Below are 27,265 nucleotides of genomic sequence, written 5' to 3'. Positions count from 1 at the left end.
TGAGTCACCAAATACACAAATATGGTCAGATGTGTAGTACACTTTTCAGGGAAATTATCTAGCTGTTTTGGTAAAAGTGAGAGTCCTTTGGTTACACAATAAGCAGTAGAGGAAAGAAGATTCAGGATTTCCGAAGGTGAGTTTCCCATCCTGGAAAATGTGTTTCCTCAGTTGGACGCTGGGGCCATCTTCAGGTTAGAAAGTGTCAACAGGAAACAGTTCTGGTTCAGGAATAGGTAGGTTCTGTGTTTCTCACTTTGTAGAAGGGCTTCTGTTTATCAATTGGGACTTGGTTTTCTTCCATCCAGCCTCATAGATGAGTGGCCGGTTTCATTTCATTTTTTGGCTTCCTCTTCAATTTATTTGCTTGTTCTTTTCATTGGAAACTTTTCTGCTGAAAATATCTTCTGGGGTTCAACCTTAGTGAAATCTTGGCAAGTTTTATTTATTAGTCTAGCTATTATGTTTATCCTTAAAACATCTTTTTTGAAGCAGGACATCTCACACATCTAGATGTTTGCAATGTGAACATTGTTTATAATTCCAAGGAAGAGCTTTATTCTGGGTTTGACTGAAGTGTTGAATTAGTCAAGTTACGAGGTTCGGTTTTGCTCTCCGTGAGGCAGAAAAGTGGCGGGAGGATGTGGTGTGACTTTAGCCAACTGGCCGACGACCAGCCTCCCTGATTTCTTGGCCATAGGAAATAGGGCATTTGGTGACAGGTGCTGAGGAAATGAATAACAATTACTATGATAAGTCTGACACATTCCCAGTTTTGTTTTCTATTTTTGGTGTTTGGTGCTTTTGTTTTATTGAGAAAGAATGGTATAGCTCAGTAAGATGCTATTTTATTTCAGTTTCGAGGTAGGAGTGATCGTTGTGGATGTGGGAGGAGGCACATATCTGAGTTGAGAGCTATATATTTACTCTTGCGGGCTTGGAAATAATGGTGATTCTTTTTCAGTCTTAGCAAAGGAAATATTTTAAAAACAACCCGGTTATTGAGAAAAGCGTATCGTGGTGGCAGAAAAGCAACGAGCTGAGAGTAATGCGTTCAAAAAAAAAGCCTTGCTGAACGTGGATGTTTCCCTTAATGTCTCTGAACCTGTTTTCTTGTTTGTGAAACGATATTTCTATGTAATTTCTAAGGTCCTTTCCAGATCTAAAATTCTGTGACTCTGTGATTTTTCTCTATGACCACGATTGTTTGATTCCTTCCATAGAGAATGAAGGTAAGAGACATTCCGTATCAATTAAAATGACCTTTCAAGATATAAGGCAGCAAAGGGAATGTGTGGACATGGACTTGTGGGTCTTGAACCTAACTGGTTGTCAGTGGCACGCCCTCTTTGATGTGGGCTACCTGCGCTGTTGACTCCTGGCTGTTTGTTTCTCCACTCCCACGTACGCTGATGTTCTGGAAGGTAGGCACTCTATCCTCAGTGTGTAGTTTTCAGCAACCTGTTTCTAGGCAGGACACGTGTATTTCAGTGGTGACCTTCAATGGCAGCCTTCATTGTATGACTCTTTGGTAACACTAAGATTGGGACTTTGCAACCCTATGGGAAAGGAGGATGGTGCCATGTTAGGCTTAAATGGGGTATTTTGGAGATGGAAAAACATCACATACGCTATCTAAGCATAGGTTTTGGTAAATGGGTTTTAGATGGATTGTCTTTCAAGCTCTGTCAGGTTTCCTTAAACTTTTTCACTTTTAGTGGTAATTGTTTTCCTGAGGTTTACAATACATTTTATTATAAATGAGGTTTTCCATCTACAAAAAGAAAAGTCTAAAAATCAGGCTGTTCCCATCTGTTTCTCTCTCTCAAGTAATTTCCATCAGATCTCATTTTCCTCTGTTTTAATCTCTGCTATGAATGTGGTAGTGATCTTGAGTGGTACATCTCATGAGCTTGAGGGACATTACAGATATAAATCTGAGGATTTAGCAGAAGAAGGGATGGATAGATAAATGCTAAGATGGGATGGTAGGGGCAGTCGATCGATTATTCATGTAATGCTTCTTTGGGAGTAAAGAAAAGCAGATTGGTTGCTTATAATAAAATTTAGCCCAAATGGCACTTCCACAGTTGTAAGTGTCATTTCACAGCAGTGCAATATGCCTATTAGTGTTTTCACACATTTCTCTGTCGCCCTGTCAGAATGTCTGCAGATGACTTTGTTCTCAGACTTAAAGGCGTTTTTTTTTTTTTTTTGTCTCCTGATGTCTTTCCCATGGACCATCGCTTGAAAAACAGCTCTCCTAGTATATATGGATGAAAAGTAGCTATTTATGACCCATCCCATTTTACTTTTTGATTAGGAATCACAATTTCTGTTCTCTTAGCGGAGAGAATAAAACAGGAGGCCCTACTTCAACATTGTAATTCAATCACAGTCACAAGACTTTATGTGAATTCGAAGCCTGCCTGCTCTTTCTCAACCGAGTTGCAGCTGTAACATCCCAGATAGGTGTTTTTATCTCCTTTTCTTTCCTTCCCTCCCCCTCCTTCTTCTTCTTTTTTCCTGTCCATCCCCTGGCCCCCTCTTTCCCCCTCCCTTCCTTCCTCTCTTCCCTTCTTCCTTGCTGTATTAAAGTACTTGCAAGAAAAGGGGCACCAGTACTTTGCTGCCTCTCATGAGCTCCAGATTCTGTTTCATCGACATCTGTCGAGTGCCTGTTATATTCTTGACTTTACACTGGGCCCATTCCTATGCATTGTATATTTAACCCCCATAGCGTCTGGTGAGAAAGGTGTTCCATTCCTACTCCGTTGATGAGGAAACTTTGGCCTGATTCACAGAGCTGGTATGTGGTAGAGCCTGAATCTGAAATTAGGTCTTCTGAATCTTTCCTCTGCTGGGTAGGAAGTCTGTGATTCAGTTTGGGAGTGTTTTTTAGAAAAAGAGCCACACCTTAGTATGGGAGCAAGGCAGCTGTGATTAAGTGAGTGCAGGACGCAGGTTCCAAATCCCCCAATTACTGAGTTGGCCTTGGGCAAGCTTTTTGCTTTTGTATTTTAGAGTCCTTACTTATTAAGTAGGGATGGTACAAAGGTATCCTAGAAGAATGTTAACCTATAGGTACCTCTAGTCACTGTAGAATCTTACTTTCACTTATACTTTTAATTTTGTGGAACACTTGGAACTCCATCATTTGGGAGAGAAATCGCAACAGAGTTGTCTTAAATTTTTTTCCCCCAGTTTTACTGAGATATAATTGACATACAACACTGTATAAGTTTAAGGTGTACAGCATAATGACTTGACATATGTATATACTGTGAAATGGTCACCAAAATAACTTTAGTTAACATCCATTACCTCATAGAGTTTCAAAAAAATTTTTTTTTCTTGTGATGAGAACTTTTAGGGTCTACTCTCTTAGCAACTTTCAACCAACGTAGTTGTCTTTATGGCATAGCATTTAATAGTAGTTTTATTATCTAAATTGATCATTAACAAATGTGCTGAATTGCTGAGCAGCATCTGATTATTCAGTGGGCCCATCGGTGCATACTTATTGAATACCTATTATGTGACCAACAACTTACATTTATTCTTTCATTTAATCGTTATGTCATTCCTGTGAGTTCTCAATCACCAACCTCACAGATGATAAAAATGAAGCTCATGAACTCACAGGAGTAGAGAGTAGAATGGTGGTTATCAGGGGCTGAGGGGTGGGAGAAATGGGGAGATGTTGGTCAAAGGGTACAAACTTCTAGTTATAAGATGAATAAGTTCTGGAGATACAGCATAGTGACTATAGTTAACAACACTGTATTATATACTTGTAAGTCGCTAAGAGAGCAGATCTTAAATGTTCTCACCACACACACACACACACACACACACACACACACAAAGATAATTATGTGGGGTGATGGAGATGTTAACTAACCTTGTGGTAATCATCATCATAATAACCATCACAATATCTATCAACACTTATATCAAATCATCATGTTTTACACCTTGAACTTATACAATGTTATATGTCAATTCTATCTCAATGAAGCTGGGAAAAAATGAGAAAAGTTAAATAATTTCCCCAAGGTCACATAAGTAGTAGGGGGAGGGGCTGGGATTTGGATCTTTGAAAGCACAAAAGTAGGACAGTGGTTACTACTGTGTGATTTGGAGTTAGATTTAAGTCCCAGGTGTGTGTCTTACTAGCTGTGTAACTTTGGGCAAGTGGCTTGACCTCTCTAAAGCTTCATTTTAAAATTACAAAAAAAAAAAAATTAATTTTTTGGCCTTGTGGTGCAGCATGCGGGATCCTAGTTCCCCAACCAGGGACTGAACACGTGCCCCCTGCAGTGGAAGTGCAGAGTCCTAACCACTGGACTGCCAGGGAAATCCCTAAATCTTCATTTTTAGAATGAGCTCCTTCAGAGGGCTCTTCTGAAAATTAAACTGCAGTTATGGAAGCCTTTAGCATGGCCTGACACAGTAGGTGAGGTGTACACTGGCCCCTGCCTACAAGGGTTTACTATATTAAATGAGATGAAGCATAAAGATGAAATGTGAACAAATTTTGTATGTTTCATGATATATGAGAAAATGTTAAATCATAAAGTTTTAGCAAAAGAGAAGACTAGTGTGGTGCATGTGGTGTATTAGACAGAATGTTGGACTAGGGCTGAATATACAAATTCTTCTCCTCTTTGCCACTAGCATACTGTGACTCTTAGGGCCATTTATTTCACTTCTGTGTCCCTCTTTCTGTGTTTCATTTGTTCATTCATTCATCAAACATCTGTTGGGAGACAGCAGTGTGCCCAGGTACATTGTGCTAGGAATCCAGGTACTGGAGAAGGAGCTAAGACATGATCCCTAGTCCCAGCCTGGGCCATGGAACCTACAACCCTAATGGGAGGAACGGCAGACATATGAAGACTTAATTATAAAGCAGTATGAAAAGTGATATCATAGTGCTTGAGAGACACACACAGTACTTTGCGCACCTCCAGAAGACACTGATTAATTCTGTCTGGAGTTAGAGAAGGCTTTATGAAAGTGTTGACAATTAAATCATGCATCGAAGATGAGAAGAGATTATGTCTTATTCATCCTTGTATTAATATTTCCCAAAGTACTGAGTGCAGTGCCTAACACATAATAGGCCCTCAGTAGTGAATTGGATACTGATTTGCAAGCCTGACTTGGTTTTAAGATCTGTTCCTTCCCATGTTTCCAGTCATAGCTCTGTACCTCTCTCAAGCACAGTTCAAGCCTGTAATTCTTTTTCCATCAGTACACCAGGGTGGTTAAAAGCATAGACTCTGGTTTCAGTTCCTATTTCTGCTACTTATTGGCTGTTTGACCTTGGGTAGGTTACTTAACTACTCTGTGCCTCAGTTTACTCATCTATAAAATGGGGATAATAATGGTACCTAGCATTATTAAATGGAAAAAAATTAAATGCAAAGACTAAGCATTAAGAATAGTAATCACTCATCCTGAGGGTTGTCTTTTCATCTTGTTTATGGTTTCCTTTGCTGTGCAAAAGCTCTTAAGTTTAATTAGGTCCCATTTGTTTGTTTTTATTTCCATTTCTCTAGGAGGTGGGTCAAAAAGGATCTTGCTGTGATTTATGTCATAGAGTGTTCTGCCTATGTTTTCCTCTAAGAGTTTTACAGTGTCTGCCTTACATTTAGGTCTTTAATACATTTTGAGTTTATTTTTGTATATGGTGTTAGAGAGTGTTCTAATTTCATTCTTTTATATGTAGCTGTCCAGTTTTCCCAGCACCACTTATTGAAGAGGCAGTCTTTTCTCCATTGTATATTCTTGCCTCCTTTATCAAAGATGAGGTGACCATATGTGTGTGGGTTTATCTCTGGGCTTTCTATCCTGTTCCATTGATCTATATTTCTGTTTTTGTGCCAGTACAATACTGGTTTGATTTCTGTAGCTTTGTAGTATAGTCTGAAGTCAGGGAGCCTGATTCCTCCAGCTCCGTTTTTCTTTCTCAAGATTGCTTTGGCTATTAGGGGCAGGACATTAATAAAGACACAGACATAGAGAATGGACTTGAGGACATGGGGTGGGGGGGAAGGGTAAGCTGGGATGAAGTGAGAGAGTAGCATTGACATATATACACTACCAAATGTAAAATAGATAGCTAGTGGGAAGCAGCTGCATAGCACAGGGAGATCGGCTCGGTGCTTTGTGATGACCTAGAGGGGTGGGAAAGGGCGGGTGGGAGGGAGACGCAAGAGGGAGGGGATATGGGGATATATGTATGCATATAGCTGATTCACTTTGTTAACAGCAGAAACTAACACAACATTGTAAAGCAATTATACTCCAATAAAGATGTTAAAGTAAATAAATTCCTGGTCTGATAATTCCCCCCCCCACCCAAAAAAGAATAGTAATCACTTAGTAGCCATTAGCAATTTTTTGTGTTTTGTTTACACATATCTTTGCCCTGAGTTCGTTTATCTCTAATGTCTCCTCACAAATACTCATTGTGACCAGCAAAAATAGTATTTTCCTGTATATTTTTTGATTGACAGGGAAAAAAAGAGAAAGTGACTTATTTTAGGAAGTGAGTTGTTTACTCGTGGGCTGCTCTTGCTTTAAAGCCCTGATCATAAGGACCTGGTTAATGCCACAAGGATCTCACATGTGTTTTGCTAATTACAAATCATGCTTCTTGGCGGCCCCTTTAACTGTTAAAATGACCTCCAGATTCTGATTTCTCTTCACTCTTTATTAATAGTTAACAAACTGTTTAATGTGCAGTAGGAAAGCCAAGTAAGCCTGAAGCCTTTAGAAAATGGCATGGGAATTAGTTGTAAACTGTTTCAGTAAACATTAAATGGGTGGCAATTACTTAAAGTGATTGCCTAAGTTTCATTAAAGTACTTAAGAGAAAAATATGTGCTTAATGCTGCTTTAATTATAAGGAACTCATTAAGGTAGCTTTGATCTGGGATTTATCAACCAGACTAATTCATAAGCTCACCCAGGGGATCTTTTTTTTTTTTTTTTTTAACTTTTGGGTTTTATTTATTTATTTATTTATGGCTGTGTTGGGTCTTCGTTTCTGTGCGAGGGCTTTCTCTAGTTGAGGCAAGTGGGGGCCACTCTTCATCGCGGTGTGCGGGCCTCTCATTATCGCGGCCTCTCTTGTTGCGGAGCACAGGCTCCAGATGCGCAGGCTCAGTAATTGTGGCTTACGGGCCCAGTTGCTCCGCGGCATGTGGGATCTTCCCAGACCAGGGCTCGAACCCGTGTCCCCTGCATTGGCAGGCAGATTCTCAACCACTGCGCCACCAGGGAAGCCCAAGGGGATCTTTTAAAAATACAGATTCCTGACTCACCTCTCCCTGTTCAGACCTACTGAGACTTGGAAACGCGGTAATCTGTGTTTTTAATCACCTCAGGTGAATCTGATGATCAGGCCTGTTTGGAAAACACAACTCAGATATTGTCTTGGCTAAAAGCCTGCTTTAGATTTTTGCTTTCAACCATTGGAGAAAGCACTTAAAGATACTTCAAGTGTAATTGGTTACCAAGGGTTAATAGTGGTGAATGTAGAATGAGAGTAGCTGAGAGAATGGAAGTCTGAGTTTTGGATCACCTTCCTAAGCCATTGACATTGGAAGCCACACCACCATTATTTGACTACAGCAGGAACTGCTGTCTTGGTTTGCCACAAGTTAGTTTAGGTTTTTTACGTGGATGAAGAGTATGGATGAAAATAAGGTAAGCTTATCAGATGTTGTCTGATAAGTGGAAGTGGTGTGTTTATGAACAGATTGGCAGAAGAAATGCTGAGTACAGTTTTGAATCAGGGTAGCCTAACCACAGGTCATTAGATTGTTAGAAGCAAGCAGAAGCAGCAGCTGTATTCTTAAGGTGTGTGCAGCTAAGAAAACAAAGATGCTGACATGCAAAAATCAGTGAACTTGAATAGTGTCCACAACTCCTATCACAGCTTTATAGGTATATTCATTGTGGTAAGAACAGCTGGCTACCCTCCTCCCCACCAACTATGGCACTGCCCTAAACAGCTTTCTAAAACACACACCTGGTTTTACCACTCCCTGCTTGAGGCCCTCAATACTTCCCTATTGGTACTAGAGGATAAAGTCTAAATGCCTTATCAAAGTATGTAGGGCCATTCACAATTTATCTCATACTATTTTTATACTCTCCTCTTTCTTCTCTTACCACATTTTCATGCTCTGTGCTCTAGCTACACTGAACTGTAGGCTTCCAAAATGCTTTAAGGAAAACAAACAACATTATTCTGTTAGAGCCCCTAGCATAGTGCCTAGTAGGGGCTCAATACCCAGTAGGTGTTTAATGTGTCAGTTGGATGAATGAATAAATCAAAAGCTCTTAACACAATTACTGTAATTATCTGTTTACATGTGGGTTTTCCCCTTGTGGGATGTGAGCCCACTCAGAGTACTATAGTGTATACAGATGAGTATAGTCATTACATGTATATAGTATACATATGAGTATATAGAAACTTACAAATGTGAATGAATCAATAGCCTGCCTGATAGGATCATAGACTACAGCTACTTTGCACATTCATGGTCAACCGTTAGTTATCCATGCTGTTGAAGGGAGATTGAATAAGCCAAACATATTAAATAATAGTATGTTTGATTTTCTTGGAATTTATAAAATTATCAAGCCAAACAATGACTATCTGAATCTTGAGAGACTGGAAATTTGGCTGACTTTGTAGGTTCCTCCCTTTCCCATGGAATTCTTTGTTTTTCTCCCTCATCTATGTCCAACAGCATCAAACCTAAAACTCATGCAAATACCATAGATTTAGGCAGAGCTGACCTGTCCAAAATACACCTCATCAAGGTTGAGAAGGCAAGTAAGTGTTTTGTGCTGTATAAGGACTTGGACTTGAGTTGTGTTTCCTGGGAAAACAAAAATAGACAAGAGATTTCGAATAGTCATTATATTACTTTATCATAGTCAAATTGGTTATGATGAGGAACCTGAAAAGAGTGGTTGAGAGTTGGTCATAGTCACCTGGATGTGCTGACATTGTGAAAGAAATATTTTTATAATAAAATAAACATAAATTCATTAATTTTAAGTGCAAAATTCATGAGTCTCTTTAAGGTTTAAAGACAGAGCATAGAGATTTACAGAGATATATTGAGGCTGGGTGGCTACCTCAGTTATCCCCTCTGATTAAAGGTTTGAAGAACACGCACATTAGATGAAAGGATTGGTTTGTAACATGGACGATTTAATGACCGTAACATAGAAATTTTCAACTTAAAGTGCACATTTTAAAGTCTTTTTTGACTTCTTTGCTGATGGCTCTGAAGTTCTCTCTCACTACTTCTTGGGCATAAAGGACAGTGGTAGGATCTTTAGGTTCACTTTGTTGCATGAGAAACCAGTTAGGACCCAGAGCTTCAGACAGAGATGGCTTCTTGCTTTTGAGAACAAGTTAAATCATGAACTGCTTTATTTAGAGCCAGTTGGAGGTAGCATATTGTTGGCAATTGCAAACCATTTAAAAAACAAAAGTTACGGTTATTAATTTTTGAAGACACAAAAGCATGAATCAACATTATAGCAGTGTCAGTATCGCAGTAGGAACCGGTTTCAGCTGAACTGTGGCAGCAAAATAAACTTTTGCAGATTGTTTTGACAGAATGTCATCCACTGGGCTTCAATTAATTCGCCAGCAGCCTGACTTTTGAAACAGAGTTGCTGCACTTGAAGTAGAGAAGAAAATCCTCCCTCTGAACATTTCTAACATTTCTGGACCTTAGTGAATAATTCTATTTGAAAGCATTTGTAATGTAGATCTGCAGATGTTTTTAATTGGACCTGAATATGTTGGTAAGAGATGCGCCTTGAAACATCTGTCTGACATATTTCACCGTAGTGGAGATTAGGGAAATGAGTCCATAAAGCAGAGTGGTCAGCTGGTCACCATGGTGGTACAGACCATTTTAAAACACAGATCACATGTGTTTTTAAAGTTCTCTAGACAAGGCTGTAAAATGGAAAGGTACTTTTTCAGCTAATGTCCTGAATTATTATAAGCACTAATTGACCCCTGACAGTTAGATAGCCTTAAAGATTGTAAGGGTCCTTGGCTAATTTTTATGGGATACTGGTTTGTTTTTTTTTTAAATCCTCTAAGATTTTATGAGTGTGTGTGTATGTGCTGTTAGTTAATTTTATTCTTTTTTTCCAGTGTACACCCATCACTGGAAGTTAGGCACATGCAACCCTAGGAGGTTAGTTTATTCCCTGGCATGAATGTCTTCTTTATATTTTTTGAAAGTTGTTTGATGAGTTTGAAGAAAATTATTTTTCAAAGCAACTGCATTCATTTTTTACAAAACTCTGCTTGTATGTGTTTGTACACATTTCATCTGACTCTCAAACAGATCTGTAACCCCCAAAGTTAAAACTGACAAGTTTATAGGCTATGTTGTTTGAGCTCTGGAATGAATTTAGACAGCTCTTAAAGTCATTTATAATCAGAGGAAAATGAATTAAAAGCAATAGAATGGATGGCTTGTTGAAAAGTAAAGGAATAATGGCTCAATTCCAAGCTTAGTGTAACAAAAGTTTAGCACTCATTGGAAGGCATTTGGTAATATATAGTGCTTGGTTACTTAAAAAGAGAAAAATAAACATTGTTATTATCAAGATTTTAACATGACTCACTTACAAAGAGTTCAGTCAATGGCCAGATATGTTTTTGAGATATGGTTCATGGGCTCTTGAAGGGTACCCTGTGTTAAGAAATACAGTAGAAATAGAAATGAAGGGGGAAACACACTATAATAAAATAAGTACAGACTTTATAGTCAGCCAAATCCGCATAACTGCATTCTAAAGCTTAGATTCCCCCATTACTAGATTTGTGATCTGAGTAATGTATGTAACCTCCTTGAACATGTTTCATTTATGAATATAGAGATAATAATACTTAGGTTATAGGAGTGTTCTTAAAAGAGATAGTATCTTCCTAGTTTGTGCTGTTTACTGATGGATGTTCTTATTAAGTAATATTTCCAATCAGGTGCCCTAACTAATGCAAATATTACAGTTTATACCGCTTGGCTGGAAAAAATAGAAAGCAAGCTGAAGGCTCTTCAAAAAGCCCCGTATTAGTAACTCTCTTTTGGAGAGGCTTGCAAGTGGTGATCAGTTGACAGAGGAAGAATGAAATCTTGTGATCCTGGAAAATACAAGTATAAATTCTGGAAGAAAAGACTGCAGTGGGTGTGTAGCCCAGTTTGCTTACATGCGATTTTATCCCAAATGAATTGTAAGCTAAGTTATTGTCCTCAAAGTCTTTGATCACTTAAAATAGTAATAGATTCAAGAGAGAAGAGAAACTCACTTCTGAAGTGAGCTTGATTTCAGCATGTGAAAGAGTAAAATTTTTTTTTGGACTCAGAGCATACTAATTTCATAGGCAAATGAACCGACTGTCATTCATGGCAGGACATACCATACAAACATTTCAGAAAAAATTTTAGTTGCAGCTGATGTTTCTGAAGTGAATTCTTGGACACAGCCATCCATATGACTCAGATGAATTACTCTGTAGGAGAAAATTTAGTAGCCACCAATTTAATGTCCAAATAATAAAATATTAATATTTAGGTCTATTTTATATTAGTAGCCAGGAAAAATGATTAGAAACTGACTTTCACAATGCCATTTAGGGGATTTATTTAGCTGAGATCACAAGTAACTATTAGATGGCATTTTGGGGTGTGGTTTAAAGTAGGATTAGATGAATATAACATTGTAAGAACTGGGCATTGGCCAGTTTTTCTCTGAGTATATAAGGCCAAAGTTCAGAGTGTATTTAATAACTGTAATTTATTTTTATGTAAACCAACAATGGAATCTGTAAAAATGTTTGGGCTCTTGTTTCGAAAAAGTAAGACTTTTTAAAGGAACATGGTAACAAAACATGAGTTTTGTTCTACTGTTGTAGAGAATCACACTTCCTAAAATCTCTATTAGGCAAGAGTAGAGACTGAGTGGGTATACCTAAGGGTATTCATGTGGATATGTTTTGGGTGCAGCTCAGAAATAACCAATGTTGTCTAATATTTATTATCTCTTGGGTTGCTGATATGTATTTGCTTTGAAGACAGACACTACTTGAAGAGAAAAAGTAGCTGGTTGTCAGTAGGACCTGTGCATCAAAACATGTGTTCTATATAGAATTTCCACATTCATTTCAGTAAGTCACCCTTGTGCATAGCTTACTTCCTTTTACCGTGTGTTTTTGTTAATCTGTGAACCATCATGCATACCTTTCCCTTTCTGTGTTTGGAATCCCTCTTCCTTATTCACATGCTTTATTCTTCTTCCAGTGAAGTCTCAGTTTTTAAAATCATCTTAAATATTTCATGCTCACTTAGGTCTCTGGAGTTGGTTGTGTGCCTTTACCTCTTTAGGTCATTTTCACTGAGGTTTATTTTTGTTGCCACAATTGATGATAAATTCATTGAAAAAGGAAGAGTGAATATCTTCATTCATTTTATAACTCCTTTATCGCTGGTTTTTAAATACTCCTAGTTACTGCTCACTATACATCTTTGACTGAAAAGCAGGGTAAATAAAGGGTGAGAATGTTGCTAAGGATTACTAGTTTTTCCCTCCAAGAATGCCAAATTCAGTTTTTTTAGTCTTTGCATTTGAAAATTTGTTGATAGGTATTGTTTCTCAAATGAAAGATGAGATCAAAAATGACAGAATGAACAGCACGCTAGTAGATCATTGAATCTAATAACACTGTCTTGTATTTCTGAATAGATTTTGTAAGGCAGAAGAGTAAAATTCAATTCCATCATCCATGGATGTGTCTTGTAATTTCTTCATTTTTCCTGTTGTTGTTATATGTCAACCAGATGGGGAACCTGAGTCAGAGGGTGAAGGGGGATTTGCTCAGTTGGGATTGGAGCTGAGCACGGGATCTAGGACTTACAATTCCGATTCCATCACTCCACCCATGATTACTGTTTACTCAGGGTTGTGTTGTCTCGAGAAGTAAGTTCCCTGGCTATCACTAGACAGGAGGGCATGTGCAGAACTCCATCCGAACAATGAATGCTTCCTAAGCCAGACAGACCTGTTTCCCCTGAAGTGAGAACGAGCTCCTGTGAACACTTCATTGATCACGTGGGGGGAATTTGCCAACATATCAGCAAGGTTTGGAGGGTCTTTAAGTATCTTACGTAAGTCCTCCTTAAAATGTATTGAGAACAATCCCCCCCTCTCATCATCGCCCCCAAAACAACAATACTTCTTTAGTTCATTTTCACATTATTAGACAACTTGAGTATTTATATTTAATATTTGCCTTGACCTACTGACTCACCTACATATCCACATTGGGTTGCTTTCATCTCAGTTTACCCTAGCTTTTCACTCTTAACTTGGTAACTTGATCTTGATTCTTCCTTCTGGTTCCTTTAGGTTTGCTGTTTGTATTTGCTGGCTTTGGCATTTGATCTTGGCTTCCTCTTAGAGATTTTGGTTTGTCTCATTTTTCATACCCAGAGCACCTTCTGTTGTCTTATTAGGAGTTCCCTGTCTCATTCTTTATATATCCCTCTGTATCTGAATCCCAGATATCCCACTTTGCTCATGGCTCTTCCCTGCCCCTCCACAAAAGGAAGGTGACAGAGGGATTTGGACAATTTTCCAGTGAATGTGTAATCTCTACTTTATAAGGCTACTAAAGCATTTTATGAACATAGTTCTAGGAAAGACAGATTTGAGCTTATGTAGGTCTTGAAAAGTGTGATACATTGACAAAAGTATTTCTAAACCAGCTTAAACTGACCCGTGATGGATCTAAAGAAAAGGTGACCGTCTGAGAAGGCAAAGGAACTCTAAATTTTGTGATTGATATTTAATTAATTGGAAATTCTGCAGCCAATTAAGGAATAGCCATGCCTTACACATCACCACAAGCCTTAGAAGTGACTAAATACTTTCTCTGCCTGTTCTTTCTGAACAGGAAGCTGTTAATAATGAATGACTTTTGAAGTGGTGCTCATTTACTTCCTTCTAATGAACTGAGGTTATCTCCAGATGACTTGCAGTCTTATGAATACACTTTTTATATAAGGGATAAAGAAATGTCGCATGGAAAGATTATAGTGAAAACATGTTGTGTTGAAAAGGGTGACTTCCTTACGTTTGTTGATAATACTCTGTGAAATACATAGATTGTTCATAGCAGACTTTAATGGGAAATCAAAGTCCCTAACCAGCCCACATGCACAGTCTGATCTATGTTTTCTACCAGCTTTGTGTGGTTTAGCTGTATGGATAAGCTAGAAGGAAGTCTATTTCTGTAACAAATGATGCTCCTCTCTTCTAAAATATGGTTCTAAAAACTTAGCTGATTTCACTTTATTTGTTACTGAAAATGGATTTAGCATTTTTTAAATGCTCTATTGATAATTTGGGAAGGTACTTAATGAAACAGCATGAAAACGTATTGTTTATATTAATTAGACTCTTGTTATCCATGTGCCATTTCTCAGGCTTTACAAGTGGTCTTTAAGATTCTGGCCTGGTTTTGAGGTCTTTGCTGGCCAGGGGACATATGTTGCTGGTTGGTTTCAATAATGCAGAGCCTTCTGGGTAGATAAAACAAGGCAAATGAAGCATCGTGTTGTCTGAGAACAGTGAAACTATTAATGTCAAATTGGTAGTGTTGGAGGACCTGCTATATATATTTTTCTTTGCCGAGAATGTAATTAAGCTTCAGAGAAGTGGGGGATCACTGCCACTAATTTTGGATCTTCAACTCAGAGCAGACTTAAGGCGGAAAAGCTTACTGTAGAATCTTGCTGACATTTCTGTATTGCATTCAGAGTTCTATCAAAATCTTTAGAGCAGTGATACATCTGTGGGGAATGTGACTTACTTTTCTTTTCTTTAGAAAAAATCAGCACCTATGTAATGTTTCCTTGATGTCCCCATTCCCCACTCTCCCTTTTTAATGGGATTATGTTTTGAATCACATTTTTCAATATTGCTATCCAGGAAAGATGGGTAGAATATTTTGGCCATATGGGGATGAAGTCAGGAGTCCTAAAGATTCTCTAAGGCTTGGTGCTTTTATATTCCTAGGCATTTTGAAAGACAGCCTACAGAGAGGAGGATGTCTTCTTTTGTATGCGGAGGCATCTAATGGCAGCATTAGCGTGGTGGTTGTGCCACTAATATTGGAGCAGTAAATTTAGCTACTTTGTATAGAAAAGAGTTGCACTCCAGCAAGTCTGTAGAGTTTATTTTGGGAATCGGGAAGATTTCCTAATGTTGATGAGAATTGAGTCTGACTTTGGAAACCTCAGGGTATAAATTGTGCTGATAATTGTTCTGAGTTGAACCTGGAGAAAATGCTGATGTATTCACTCTTAAGCAGAGTGATTCATCATATAACCCTTATCATGGACAGCTCTGGCAGAGCAAAGAGAAGTGAAGTAGGGAGTGAGAAATTAAAGGAAAATGGAAACGGGAACTGTGACATGCATTAGGGACTTTTCAGTCTTTTAGGAAGAGCTTGCTGGTGGCCATATTTTTTACCATCTTAATTAAAGGGTGAGTTCCTCTTTACAGAAAGCATCTTACTTTTCCATGCCACTTGCATGGAAAGCCCCTCACCCTGTCTCCATTGTTCTGTGCCCATGGAGTTATTTTTAGACCTGTGTGCCTGCTTCGCCTGCTAGCTTTCAGAACCATGGCCAGTCCTGTTACATGGTTCAGAACTGGCTGTTTGAATCCCTAGACAGCTGTGAAGGCAAATGCACGAGGGTTATGCTTGTTTTGGACATTTGTTGAGAAAGATAATTGAGATTCTGTAGTTTCAAGTACGGTAGGGAAGTGTCTGGCACTAATTTGGCACGACTGTCCTCAGGTTAGCAATTAAAAATACCTTAATAGGTTTGTTTTCCTTATAATAATGACATTAATGTTAATTTTAGAAAATTTGGAAATTACACATAAGCAAAATGAGGAAAACAAGAATAATCAATAATTCCATCATTTAGGGATAGTAATTGTTAACATTTGGTTCTGTTTTTTTTTCTTCTATATATACTATATAAATCAGCCTTTGGTTGCAAGTGTAAGAAACCCAATTATAACTGGAATAAACAAAACAGAATTTATTGATTCACTGAAGGAAAGGTCAGGATAAAGCTGGTTCTTTGGGGAAAGGAATTTGATCTGAACAAATGACTAGAAGGGAGTTAAAAATAAGAACCAAAAGTTAATGCTTATCCAGATATGTAAGGCGTTAGGTACCTTGTAACAAGGCAGATAACACCCTGGTGGTTAAATTTGAGTGAATAGACATGGTTGTAGGAATTTCTCTTCCTTACTTGAATCTTTTTTCTTCTGGAAATTCTCTGGCATGTGGTAGATGTCAAAAGACATAACTTAAGACTCAAGCAGGGGCCAAACAACACTCTGAACAATGTACTGACTCATCAAAATCCACATTTTCTGTTATGATATTCCACCAGACTTCTTGGTCACCTGCTTTTTTTTTTTTTCACTACTGTGTTGCTTTGGCACCTTGGATATTGCCTCCTTGGGAACTTTGGAAGCTGGCTTCCTTGGCAGGGTAATGACATTGCCATGCTGGGCCCTAGTGACAGTGTCTAAAATGTGGTACCCTTTGCAGGTGATTTTGCAGACAGAGGGCAGCAACAGTGGGGCTGGAGCCAAAAGGATAAGTGTGAAACATCCCTTGGGGACCCAGAAAATACTTGGGAGGTAGATTTATCAGTGGGGTGCAGTCTCATGATATGCAACTAGAGCAGTGTCAGTGAAATTGGGTTATTACTGTTTTATGAGCCCATCCCCCCCCCACAAGGGCTCATGAATATTATGCAAACTTGGATTAAATGAAGTAGGGAAAATGATATGGTGATAAGAAAAATCCAGAAAAATAAGTCAAAAAGTTTAGTTTCACCATTAGTTAGTTTAGTTACTATATTAGCTCAGGCTGCTGTAACAAAATATCATAGACTATATAGCTTAAACAATAGGAAATTATTTATCACAGTTATGGAGGCTGAGAAGTCAAGATCAAAGTATCAGTTGATTTGGTCCCCTGGTCAGGGCCCAGTTCCATGGCAGCTTTCTCCCTGTGTCCTCACATGGTGGAGAGAAAGAGGAAGCAAGCTCTCTGGTGTCTCTTCTTATAAGGGCACTAATCACATTGGGAAGGGCCCACTCTCATAACCTCATCTATACGCAGTTATTTCCCAAAGGCTCCATCTCTAAATATCATCACATTAGGGCTTAGAGTTTCAACATGAATTTTGCCAGGGACATAATTCAGTCTGTAATAGTTACTTAGTTTAGGTCCCTACTGAGGCTGCTAAAACCCAAAATGACTGATTAGAATTTTAAGTCTTTCTGATAGAGATTCTTGAAATATTGGAATAATATTAATAATATAATTAATATAATTGGAATGATTAATAAAAAGCATCAGCAGACCCAAAAGGCTTTGAGCCAATGTTTCAATATGGTGTGCCCTTAAGTTTCATAGATAAAATTTATTTGACTGCTAGACCATCACTGGGACTACTTCTTTGTGAATGGCTTAGCAGCATTTTAAGTACATGTATTAACACCACTGAAAAGCCTAGTTTTAATTTTTCCAACCCACTGTGTTAGCAGAAATTATGAAGGAGAAAGAATAAATTGGGGAATGTAAGGGCTACCACCTTTTTGTTCTAAAGAATTCTGAATATCTTGTAAATATGACTTGAGTCCTGATAACATTTTTGTAATGTAAACTGTAGGTAAATATTTTTTTCAACATTTTGAAGATGAAAGCCTAAGACACAGATGTTTTCCAAAAATGTCTCAGCGAACTCCAGTTTTTATCACCTCTTGTTGGCTGAAATTGAGCTTTCTCTGCCCCTAAGTAAGATTGCTTGGTATAGTATTCTGAAATCTAGGCTCTTTGTGCTGTTGACTCTTTATAGCTGCATAATAATGTCATGGCATATTAAGGATAATTGTGATAATTGACAGCTTTTCATGTGTGGGAGCTTATTAATACATGGATACCTAAGTATTTAAAAAAATTATCCATCTAAATGAATGCTATTTGGCTGTTTCAATTTCTTAGCTAATTTGAAACAGAAAAAGTAACCATCTAATTTACCTGTCTAGAGCCTGCCAGCATGTAAATCAGCAGTCATTTTCTGGATATGTTGAAGTAGAGGTAGATTAGGGCATGGAGAAACTCTAGATGAACTCGTACAGATTACTCCACTGAAAGTTGGAGTCTATAAAAACAGGTTCTTCAATGCAATTATTTTGAAGATGCTGATATGTGGATGGCTAATTTAAGTTAGTTCTACCCTAACCCATTCAAATGGAATCATAGATGTCTATATCATAAATCTTTGGTTGTAAGTGACAAAAAAAATGGCCTCATTACTTTTAGCTAGAAGGGAATCCTTACATATGATTGAAAAGTTACTGACTTCAGGCATGGCTGGACCTAGGTGCTTAAATGATGGCATCAGGAGCCTGTTTCTGTCTTGGTTCTGAGTTTCTAATTCCCAGGCAGGCTTTTCCCTTAGGGTTGCAAGGTGACCAACTGTGCTCAAAGATTTAATTACCATCTTATCACCTTAGCATAAAGTGAAAATTTATTTCCTGGAAGTTCCAACAAAAAGCTGATGCTTTTTCATTTTGATTGGCCTGGATTAGATGAAGTGCCCACTCGAAAATTAATTGCTGTGGCCAAGAATTGTGATATTCTCATTGTCCAGGCCTGTGTCACAGGGGGTAATTCAGCCTCGGTGGACTTAACAAGGATAAAGATGGTTCTCCAAAGGAAAATGGGGTGCTGTTATCAGAAAAAGAGGTTAGGGTTGCTAGGTGGGCAGGAGTAACAGATGCCACTAAAATGTGTGTATGTATGTTAAAGATTTATATGTATATGGAGATTTATTCATTTAGCTAGTTATCATTTCTTATAGTTATGAATGGGAAAAGAAGTTTGAGGATTTGATATATACATTTAAGTGTATTTTTAGAGTACTACGATGGCCTAATAATCAGATAAATTGTGGAAGTTTTAACAACCATGGTATATACCTGCAGACTTTTATCTCAGAATGAAGAAGAGAAATGAATACTTAAAATGATAACTATGTAAAACAGTTGGTGATAGCACATTAATAACTTAAAGAAACAAATAGTTACTTCTTTTTATACTTTGGTTTGAGATCTGAGACTTTACCAGATGGTGGACTTTGACAAGGAGAAAATACAAAATCCAGAAGTCCTCACTTAACCCACAGAAGGGAATTTGCATGTAAGCTTGTCATGCACAGTATGAATGTTCGTTATGATCATTATTTCTATTAAAAATTTTTTTCTTGGGTAGCCTGCAGGGTGACCACAGTGGGATGCTTCGCAGACCACAAATAAAAGGGCATGCTCACAAATTGCCTTTCAGTGGATAATGAACCAAATGTTAAATTAATTTACTTTAGGACTATTTCATATGCCATTATGATTTCTGCCTCTTCTGAAATCCAGTACATTTACTGTCTGTACTGTTCATATGGAAATCTGACCATTTTGGAAAATGAGATCACCCATTAGAGTGTGGTGCCTAAGATATGGGCTTGGAAGTAGTAACACAAGTGGGTTTGAGGTCATATCGCTTACTAGTTGTGTGATCTTGGGGAAGTCTCTTAGCCTCTTAATACTCAGTTTCCCTATCTGTAATGTGAGAGTAATACAAGAGAATAATAGTAGTGGATATTTCACAGCCTTGTGTAAAATAAATGATGTAAATGGAAAGTACTAAACACAATGCCTAGTACAGTGTAACAATTCAAAAATGTTAGTTATTGAGTGTTACATTTTTATTGATAGCATTTTTTTCCCATTATTATGTGTTATCTTCCAGCTTTAAGTTCCTTGAGGACAGAGATCTTATCTTAAAAAACATTTTGTGTCATTTCAACAAATACCGTAGTGTATTGCATGCACTAAAAACTAATAAATATTAATTACGTTATCAAATGAGAGTGTAGGAGCTATACTTCAAATATTGCTAAGCCTCCAGGGTTTTCATTTTTTTACATCATGTCATTTTCCTAGTTGCGCTTAAAAAGAGGCAGAGGATAGAAGCATAGAATGATAGGTTGTGAGGAACTGGGGCAGAATATGTATTATTCATTGTTTCATTCATTCTCTTACTCATTTTTCCATCCATTCTCTTTTGTATAACTTCACTGTGCCCAAGATAGGTGCCAAGAGCAGTTTAGGTAAGGCATGAAAAGCTGCGAAGAAAAAGTACAGCAACGAATAACACACCAAGCAGTGGATATTAAATGTCTTAATAGATGTGCACATTAAATGTTGTGGTCCCTCAGGGTAGGAGGAGATTGCATCTAGCAGAGGAAAATAGCTCACCGGAAATATTCATTCTTTTATTTGCGACTTTCTGTACAGGGAATGGCGACTATATTTTGGTGCAGCTCATGCAAAGATGGATTAAGGGGAAGCGTAGAATAAGGACAGTTTTCCAAACTTATTTTCCATTTCAGAGTTCTTAATGTAAGCTGCTTTTTGCAAGCGGTTGTGTGTTTGTGTATTTGAAAATGTCCAAGGTTTATTTAGTCATGTCTAATTCATTAATACTCAAAGTGACTGTTAGGTACACACTACTGTGTTGGTCTTTAAGGAAGGTGCATAAAATACAGACCCTGTCTTCCAGGGCCTTGGTGACCTAGTTGGAGAGAGAAGGTGCATCTACAAAAGTTTAGGTACTAATGAGCAAGCTGTATATTTGTTAGTGCCTAAATGAGTAATTCAGACATAATGTGTTGTTATGGTTTGAATAAAGGAGAGATTCATGTCTCTGGGAATGGTTAGTATAGGTTATTGGAAAAGAGAGACTCTCCATCTGGGCCTTAGAAATTGAATCAGAGTTAGAGAGGAAAGAAAAGAATATTCTAGACAGGAAAAAGGAACAGATCTGAAGATGAGCAGGTATATTTTGTCACAAGACACTTCTGGGTTGCTGTGGGAGAAAAGGTTGAATGCACAGATTGAGGCCAGAGTTACATGAAAGGCAAACGCGGAGGCCAAGTTCAAGCTCCACAGGAGAGAGCATGCGGGTGTGGAAGTGATGTCTGCTGCAGTAGCTGGGGGCGGCAGCAAGTGTGGACAGTATCCCTGCCCTACATTTGCCTTCTTCTGGTTGGCAGTGGGGGTTTGGGAGCACTGGGTGTCCCCAGGCCCTGCAGACCATCACGTTGTCTTCCAACACGTGGACCTGGGTCAGAGAAACCATGTTGATATAGGACCCTCCAGGAAATTCTAGAGCTACTCAAAAAAGCCAAAACACATTTTAACCAGAGGGCAGAATAAAAAAAGAAAAAAATCAAGGCAGATTAGAGACATTAACTTCATTTTGATCTACGGGCCTTCTGTTCTGACAAAGGTGATTGGATGAATTTGACAGTTTCTCTCTCTCCTTTCTTTCCTCCCTGTCACCCTGTCTCATTTTTTTCTCCAGGTTCTCTTTTATGATGAAACTAGATTAGGTATTACTTAGAATCATAATCTATTCATCTGTAAAGCAAGTTGATTTTCTGATGTTTTTGCCCCCCACCGGCCCCGCCTCCCCGAGTATTAAAGTGAGGCGGAAGGGGTTTCTTTATTTTCCCCTTGTTCTTTTATTGGCTGTTTCCTAAAACACACACCTTTGTGTTCTCATTACTGAAGCCACTTAATTCACTGAAGTAAAACATGCAGAACTTTTGGCTATTTTCTCTCTTACCTTATATATTTTCAACATGTAAGGGTTGTCAAGGCTAATATCTGTGAGAGCTTTCTTTTTTAGAAGCTAGGCAGGTTTTGCTAGTAAGGGTCAACAATTTTTAAATGAATTTAAACCTTGTATTTTAGCTACTATGGTGATCATCATCATCCCATTTTTCAGGTGGGGAACTTGAGACACAGAGAGGTTAACTAGCTTTTCTCAGATCACACAGCAAATAAGCAGCAGAGTTTGGATTCAAACCCAGACAGTTTGGCTCCAGAGTCTCAGTGCAATCCTGTGTCTTGTATTTAGCTCATTTCTTGATCTGATCAAAAGTTATGGGGAAAAGACAAAATTCCTGACGTACTTCATTGGGCAGACTCTCACTCTGCATATCTTTGTGTTAAGAATGGTGTTAGAAATTGGGGAGGGTATTTGCTGGCCATAGAGGATGCCCCTCCCACATGTTGATACTGACAGTACAATTGCTGTGACCTCTTATTTCTGATTCCTGGGGAAGCTTCCTTCTGATTAGGGGAGCAGCTGAGGAAAGAAACTAGAGTAGCAAGCTCATTTTTGATACGCAATTTTGGAATTTTATCCCAAAGGGATTGTTATATTGGTTGATCAGAGGCTGTATTTAATAAATAAGACAACTTATGAAAGGTGCTTAGATATGGTACCTGGAGAGGAAGACCTGGAGGTAACAACGTTACATCCTTCTTCCATTCCACTTTACAGAAGTCACAGTTGAATTGCTGTGTGATAAGCAGTGAGTTGTGTTTCCCTAACCTGAGAGCACCAGACCACAGAGTAATGCTCTGTGGATTAGAGCTCAGCAAAGATGTGTGTGGTTGTCTGTGCGGGAGAATCTGTTCTTTAAGCAGGAGAGACATTTATTCTTCTCTGTTAGAGATGGGGACAAACCCACATCATATCTTTTAGAAAGGGACAAAAAGTTGATTCTATAAACGTAGACTTTTCCCTTCTAAAAGCTAATTCTATCTCAGGGATCTTTGATGTTGAATGTTGACAAAAAGTCAGTTAAATTTGTGACTGTCAGTTGCAGAACCACTCTGCTGAATAACTACATTTCTAGTAGTGTGAACACTCTACTTGTTAGGAGTAGTGTCCAGATTCTAAATCCTGCCAATCATTTCTTACCCCCATATCATTTCTTTCATGCCCTCTCTGATCCTCTAAAATAGTTACACATCCCATTTCTTGATTGGAAAGACATTGCAAATGTTTTTACACAAAAGTCCTGGAACTTTAGATTTTTTTCTCCCAGAGATTTAAGAAATTTCAAAGCTGTTTTTTTCTAATTACAAAAGTAAAACATATTGTATCTTATATTAATATGTATTCGGTTACCTTACTTTAATGTTCTGTGAACACAAAACAGTTTGCAGATATTTTTCTTGTTTATTGGTTTATGTACTAATTTATTTATTCACTTAACTAATTAATTAATTAGTTAATGTTTGTTTCCCCTCCTAGCATGTAAACTCAGTAAGAATAGGGACCTTTTTGTCAGGTTCTTTGCTTTATCTTCAAAGCCTGAAGCAGAGCCTATTTAGAACATAGACAGTACTCAATAAATATTGCTGAATGAATACATGAATGAGTTGTGCACATTTTAGAATTGATAGGAAAGTGAAAGGAAGAAAATAGAGGTCCTAGAAACAAACTGCATAACATTTAAAAGGTAGGTATACAGGCAGTCCTTGCTTTACACTGTAGTGCAGGACCATAAAAATGACTATGCAAGCTGAAATTATACAAAACAATCCTAATGATCAATGGGAAAAGTTATTATTGTTCTTTGACCTTTAAAAAAATTTGCCAAATCATTGAAATCTCTCTTACTGTTGGCTATAAGGGTATAGGGAAGTGAAAAAAATAGTAAAACTAGTATTTATTTAGTATTTGCTAATTTAAAACATTAGAAACATTGAGATTAAAGTGGTTGATTTCTTTGTAAAATCTTATCGGAAGTAGTTTCCCTTTTTCCTACAGTACAATTTATGAAATGGAGTGAGCATCTTTTCTATGCCCAGAGGAATTGTCATTCTCCTCTCTAAGTCTGGATCAGCTTCCAACATTTTATCCTTTGCGCTTTCCGTGTTAGGGAATGTCTCTGAGGGTTCCTTTAACATGAAGTTTTTTTGCCAGCATCACTTCCTCTGGGACATCTTTAGCATTTTGTTTCAACCACTTGCCTTACTATTTATGTTAATGAGTTCGCCTTCACTAAGTTCTTCTGACTGTACACCTAGAGTCTCTCAAATGGGGAACGGCAGCATTATCTACATTCCCATGATCAGCTAGGTCTTCTGTAACTCCATTCGTATTTGACATAGATTTCACTTCCAGTGTTAGTACTTTTTGTTTCTGTGCTGTACTTTCATCTTTGTTGGCTAGCTCCCTCTTTTGATTATTCATGTCATATGAATTTATCATTGGAAGACAAGAAGGCAGCACAGCTACACACTTTGCTGTCTGTGCATGAACTGGATAACAAGTGTGTAGTGACCAATCACTGGCAGACTTCGAAAGGAGCACTATGATTGGTCACGATCATGATGCACATACGTTATGTACATATACGTAAAATACAGTACATAAAATACAGTAATTTTATTTTATGCAATTACTCACAGTTAATTTACCATCCAGGTGAAATTTGAGCTGTGTTGTTGGGCGACTAGTGTTCTTTAACCAAACTGTGGTAGCTGAAATTCACACTCATTAGAACCATGAAAAATGAGGGCTCTCTCATTTCCAGACTATTTTATGGATATATGTGTAATTTTTTCTTTACCAAAATGGGATTGCTTTATGCATATGATTTTGTAATTTTATTTTTTCAGTTAATATTATATGATATATGTGCCAAAAAACAATAATCTCATCTTCATGTTTTATGACTACGTGGTATTTGATTGAATGGTTGTAATATAGTTTATTTAACCAATCCTCCTTTTTGGACATTTAAGCTTTTTCTGTTTTTCTCAATTATAAACTATGCTGTAGTGGTCACCTCTGTAGTTAAGACTTTGTGATAACAACTGTTATTTATTTAGAATGAACATCTTGCTAGTGGTAGAATTGCTGACTCACAGGATAGATACACTTTAAAAACATTTCCATACCTTTTCAAATTTCCCTTCAGAGAGATGTTCCCATTTAGGCTCCTACCAGCGACATAAATTGGAAGGTGCTGGTACATGTGTCCTAAACCCTTGTCAACACTGAGATGATCATTCTTTAAAGTTTTTGCCATTTTTATAGGTAAAACATATATTTTATTTTAATAGTTAGTTTTGATTACTAGGTAGGTTGAATATTTTTCATGGGTTTATTTGTAGTAAATATATTTTGATCTATGGAATTTTATTCTGTCCTGATTATAGTGGTTTTCAGATGGTAGGAAGTTTTTTGTTTTTTTAGGTTGAGTACATATATTTCTACAAAGTTCTGCATATGAATAAATCTGTGTACTCGGACTGCAGTCACAAGTATATTCTTGGTTTACCCAGGGATTATAAAGAGTATCTGTGGGCCTTAGTTTTGTAATATAACCATCCGTTTCCAAATGCTTTCCATTTTTTTTAAAGAAAGAGAAAATAGCCCACAACCTGGGGGAAATTCTAGTTAATTTTTCATTACATGATTTTTAGGAGATGGGGTCAAAAGGAGCTAGTAGGACATTCAATTATGTGCTTGAGTGTGTTGGAAATTTTTTTTCCCCTCATGTGTACAATATTTTACTTGGGCTTGTTTTTCAAGTGCACTGAAGTGTGACTAAACATTTTTGGGCACTGCCATTATGTAAAGAAGAGGCTCCATCTTGTTAAATATTCCTTCATCAACTTTGCAGTTAGGCAGTTATGGGCGGTGAGGAGACTGCGAGGGCCTGGGCTGCTTTGGGCATTGGACGGAGGGAGGGAGGCTGGGAGGCGGGGGCCTGGGGGAAACCCAGCACTGGGGTGCTCTGTTGCCCCCTCCCACTGTTGTAGAAAAAGTGATTGGCTCAAGCTGGTTTCCGTCTTCTACTGTTGGATGGGTCATCAGTGGGGAAGGAGGGAAGGTCATGTGGTTGGACCTGAGCTCATCAGAGGGCTAAAGGTTCTTTGCCACTCGCCACACAGAACTGGAGCGCTGTCCTTCTGGAGAGCGGTGGAGAGCTGAGACACAGTTCAGAACTAAAGGACTAGAGAAGGCCTTGGATTCCTGTTTGTCTTTAGGTTGGGGACAAGGAAGGCTCAGCAAGGAAGATGTCCACTGAAAATGTGGAAGCGAAGCCCAACAGCTCCGGGGACAGAGGAAGAGCTCGGAGTTACACTTTCCTCAGGGTTGTCCAGCCAATGTTTAACCACAGTATTTTCACTTCTGCAGTCTCTCCCGCCGCAGAACGCATCCGATTCATCCTGGGCGAGGAGGATGACAGCCCAGCGCCCCCTCAGCTCTTCACGGAACTGGATGAGCTGCTGGCCGTGGATGGTCAGGAGATGGAGTGGAAGGAGACAGCGAGGTGAGCCAGAGCTGAGTGTGCAGGACTGACGTGGGGAATCAAGGGCAGGGCAGGGTTCTTGTCTGTGCGCTCCTTCCTCTAGCCCAAACGATTGATGAGCCTGAGGTTGGCTGGGTCAAGGAGTAAAAGGATTCTTTTTCGACTCTTTGACATTGACATGGATGCAGGACACCCTTTATTTCACTGCTGAAGTCATTGATCTGCACTGTTATAATTTTAACCTTTGTAAGGAATTAGAAGTAAATCTCCATTTGTATGCTATTTAATAGTAAAATGTTTAAAAGAGAGAAACTCCAGCACCTAAACATGATAGCCCAGTGATATGTGTTCACAGTCTCCACATGCCAAGGTATCTTGTGAAACCATGTCTGACTTATTACCCATTCCCTGTTAGGAGGGAGGTTGCAAAGACAATGACTGTTACACACAAACTTGCCATTATTCCAAGTGAAAACCTGTCATCTTTTAAACATCCAGTGAAAGCAAGTAGAAGGTTCACTTGAATTGGAAGTGTTAGAGACCTGAGTTCCATTTCAGACTTTTGTCACTTGCCGGCTGCGTAACAGTTTCTCAGAACTTTGATTTCATCATCAATAAATAGTGGATAATAATGTCTATTACATATAATATACATGTATGTGATATAAGATATATAATATATAAATATAATGTTCTACTAGATATCGAATTATATCATGGATATTTATATACATACATACAGGTATATATATGGAAATGCTTTGTAAATTGTTAAGCACTGCACAGATATCTAAAGTTTCATTAATCGCACAATAAGAGCTTTTCTTTCTGTCTTTCTGCATGTATATTTAGTTATATATGCCACACTAAATCTTCTGTAACATATAAAAATTGTGTACCATAAAGACATTGATATAATG

At 38.1% G+C, this 27,265-nt stretch overlaps 1 protein-coding gene across 5 annotated transcripts in view; it reads left to right on the top strand.

The window, feature by feature from the left end:
- SLC4A4 (solute carrier family 4 member 4) overlaps positions 1 to 27,265 on the top strand; it is a 351,691-nt gene that overhangs the window by 116,987 nt on the left and 207,439 nt on the right. For all 5 annotated transcript variants that reach the window (XM_036852386.1, XM_036852389.1, XM_036852387.1 and 2 more), the window contains exon 4: positions 26,231 to 26,366. In XM_036852386.1, the coding sequence (XP_036708281.1) occupies positions 26,231 to 26,366 (136 nt within the window). The remainder of the gene's footprint in view (positions 1 to 26,230; positions 26,367 to 27,265) is intronic.

The sequence above is a fragment of the Balaenoptera musculus genome, chromosome 5 (genome assembly GCF_009873245.2).
Source record: "Balaenoptera musculus isolate JJ_BM4_2016_0621 chromosome 5, mBalMus1.pri.v3, whole genome shotgun sequence".
NCBI classification, from domain to species: domain Eukaryota; kingdom Metazoa; phylum Chordata; class Mammalia; order Artiodactyla; family Balaenopteridae; genus Balaenoptera; species Balaenoptera musculus.
The sequence above is the reverse complement of the archived record's forward strand: the minus strand, read 5'-3'. Positions and strand labels throughout refer to the sequence as shown.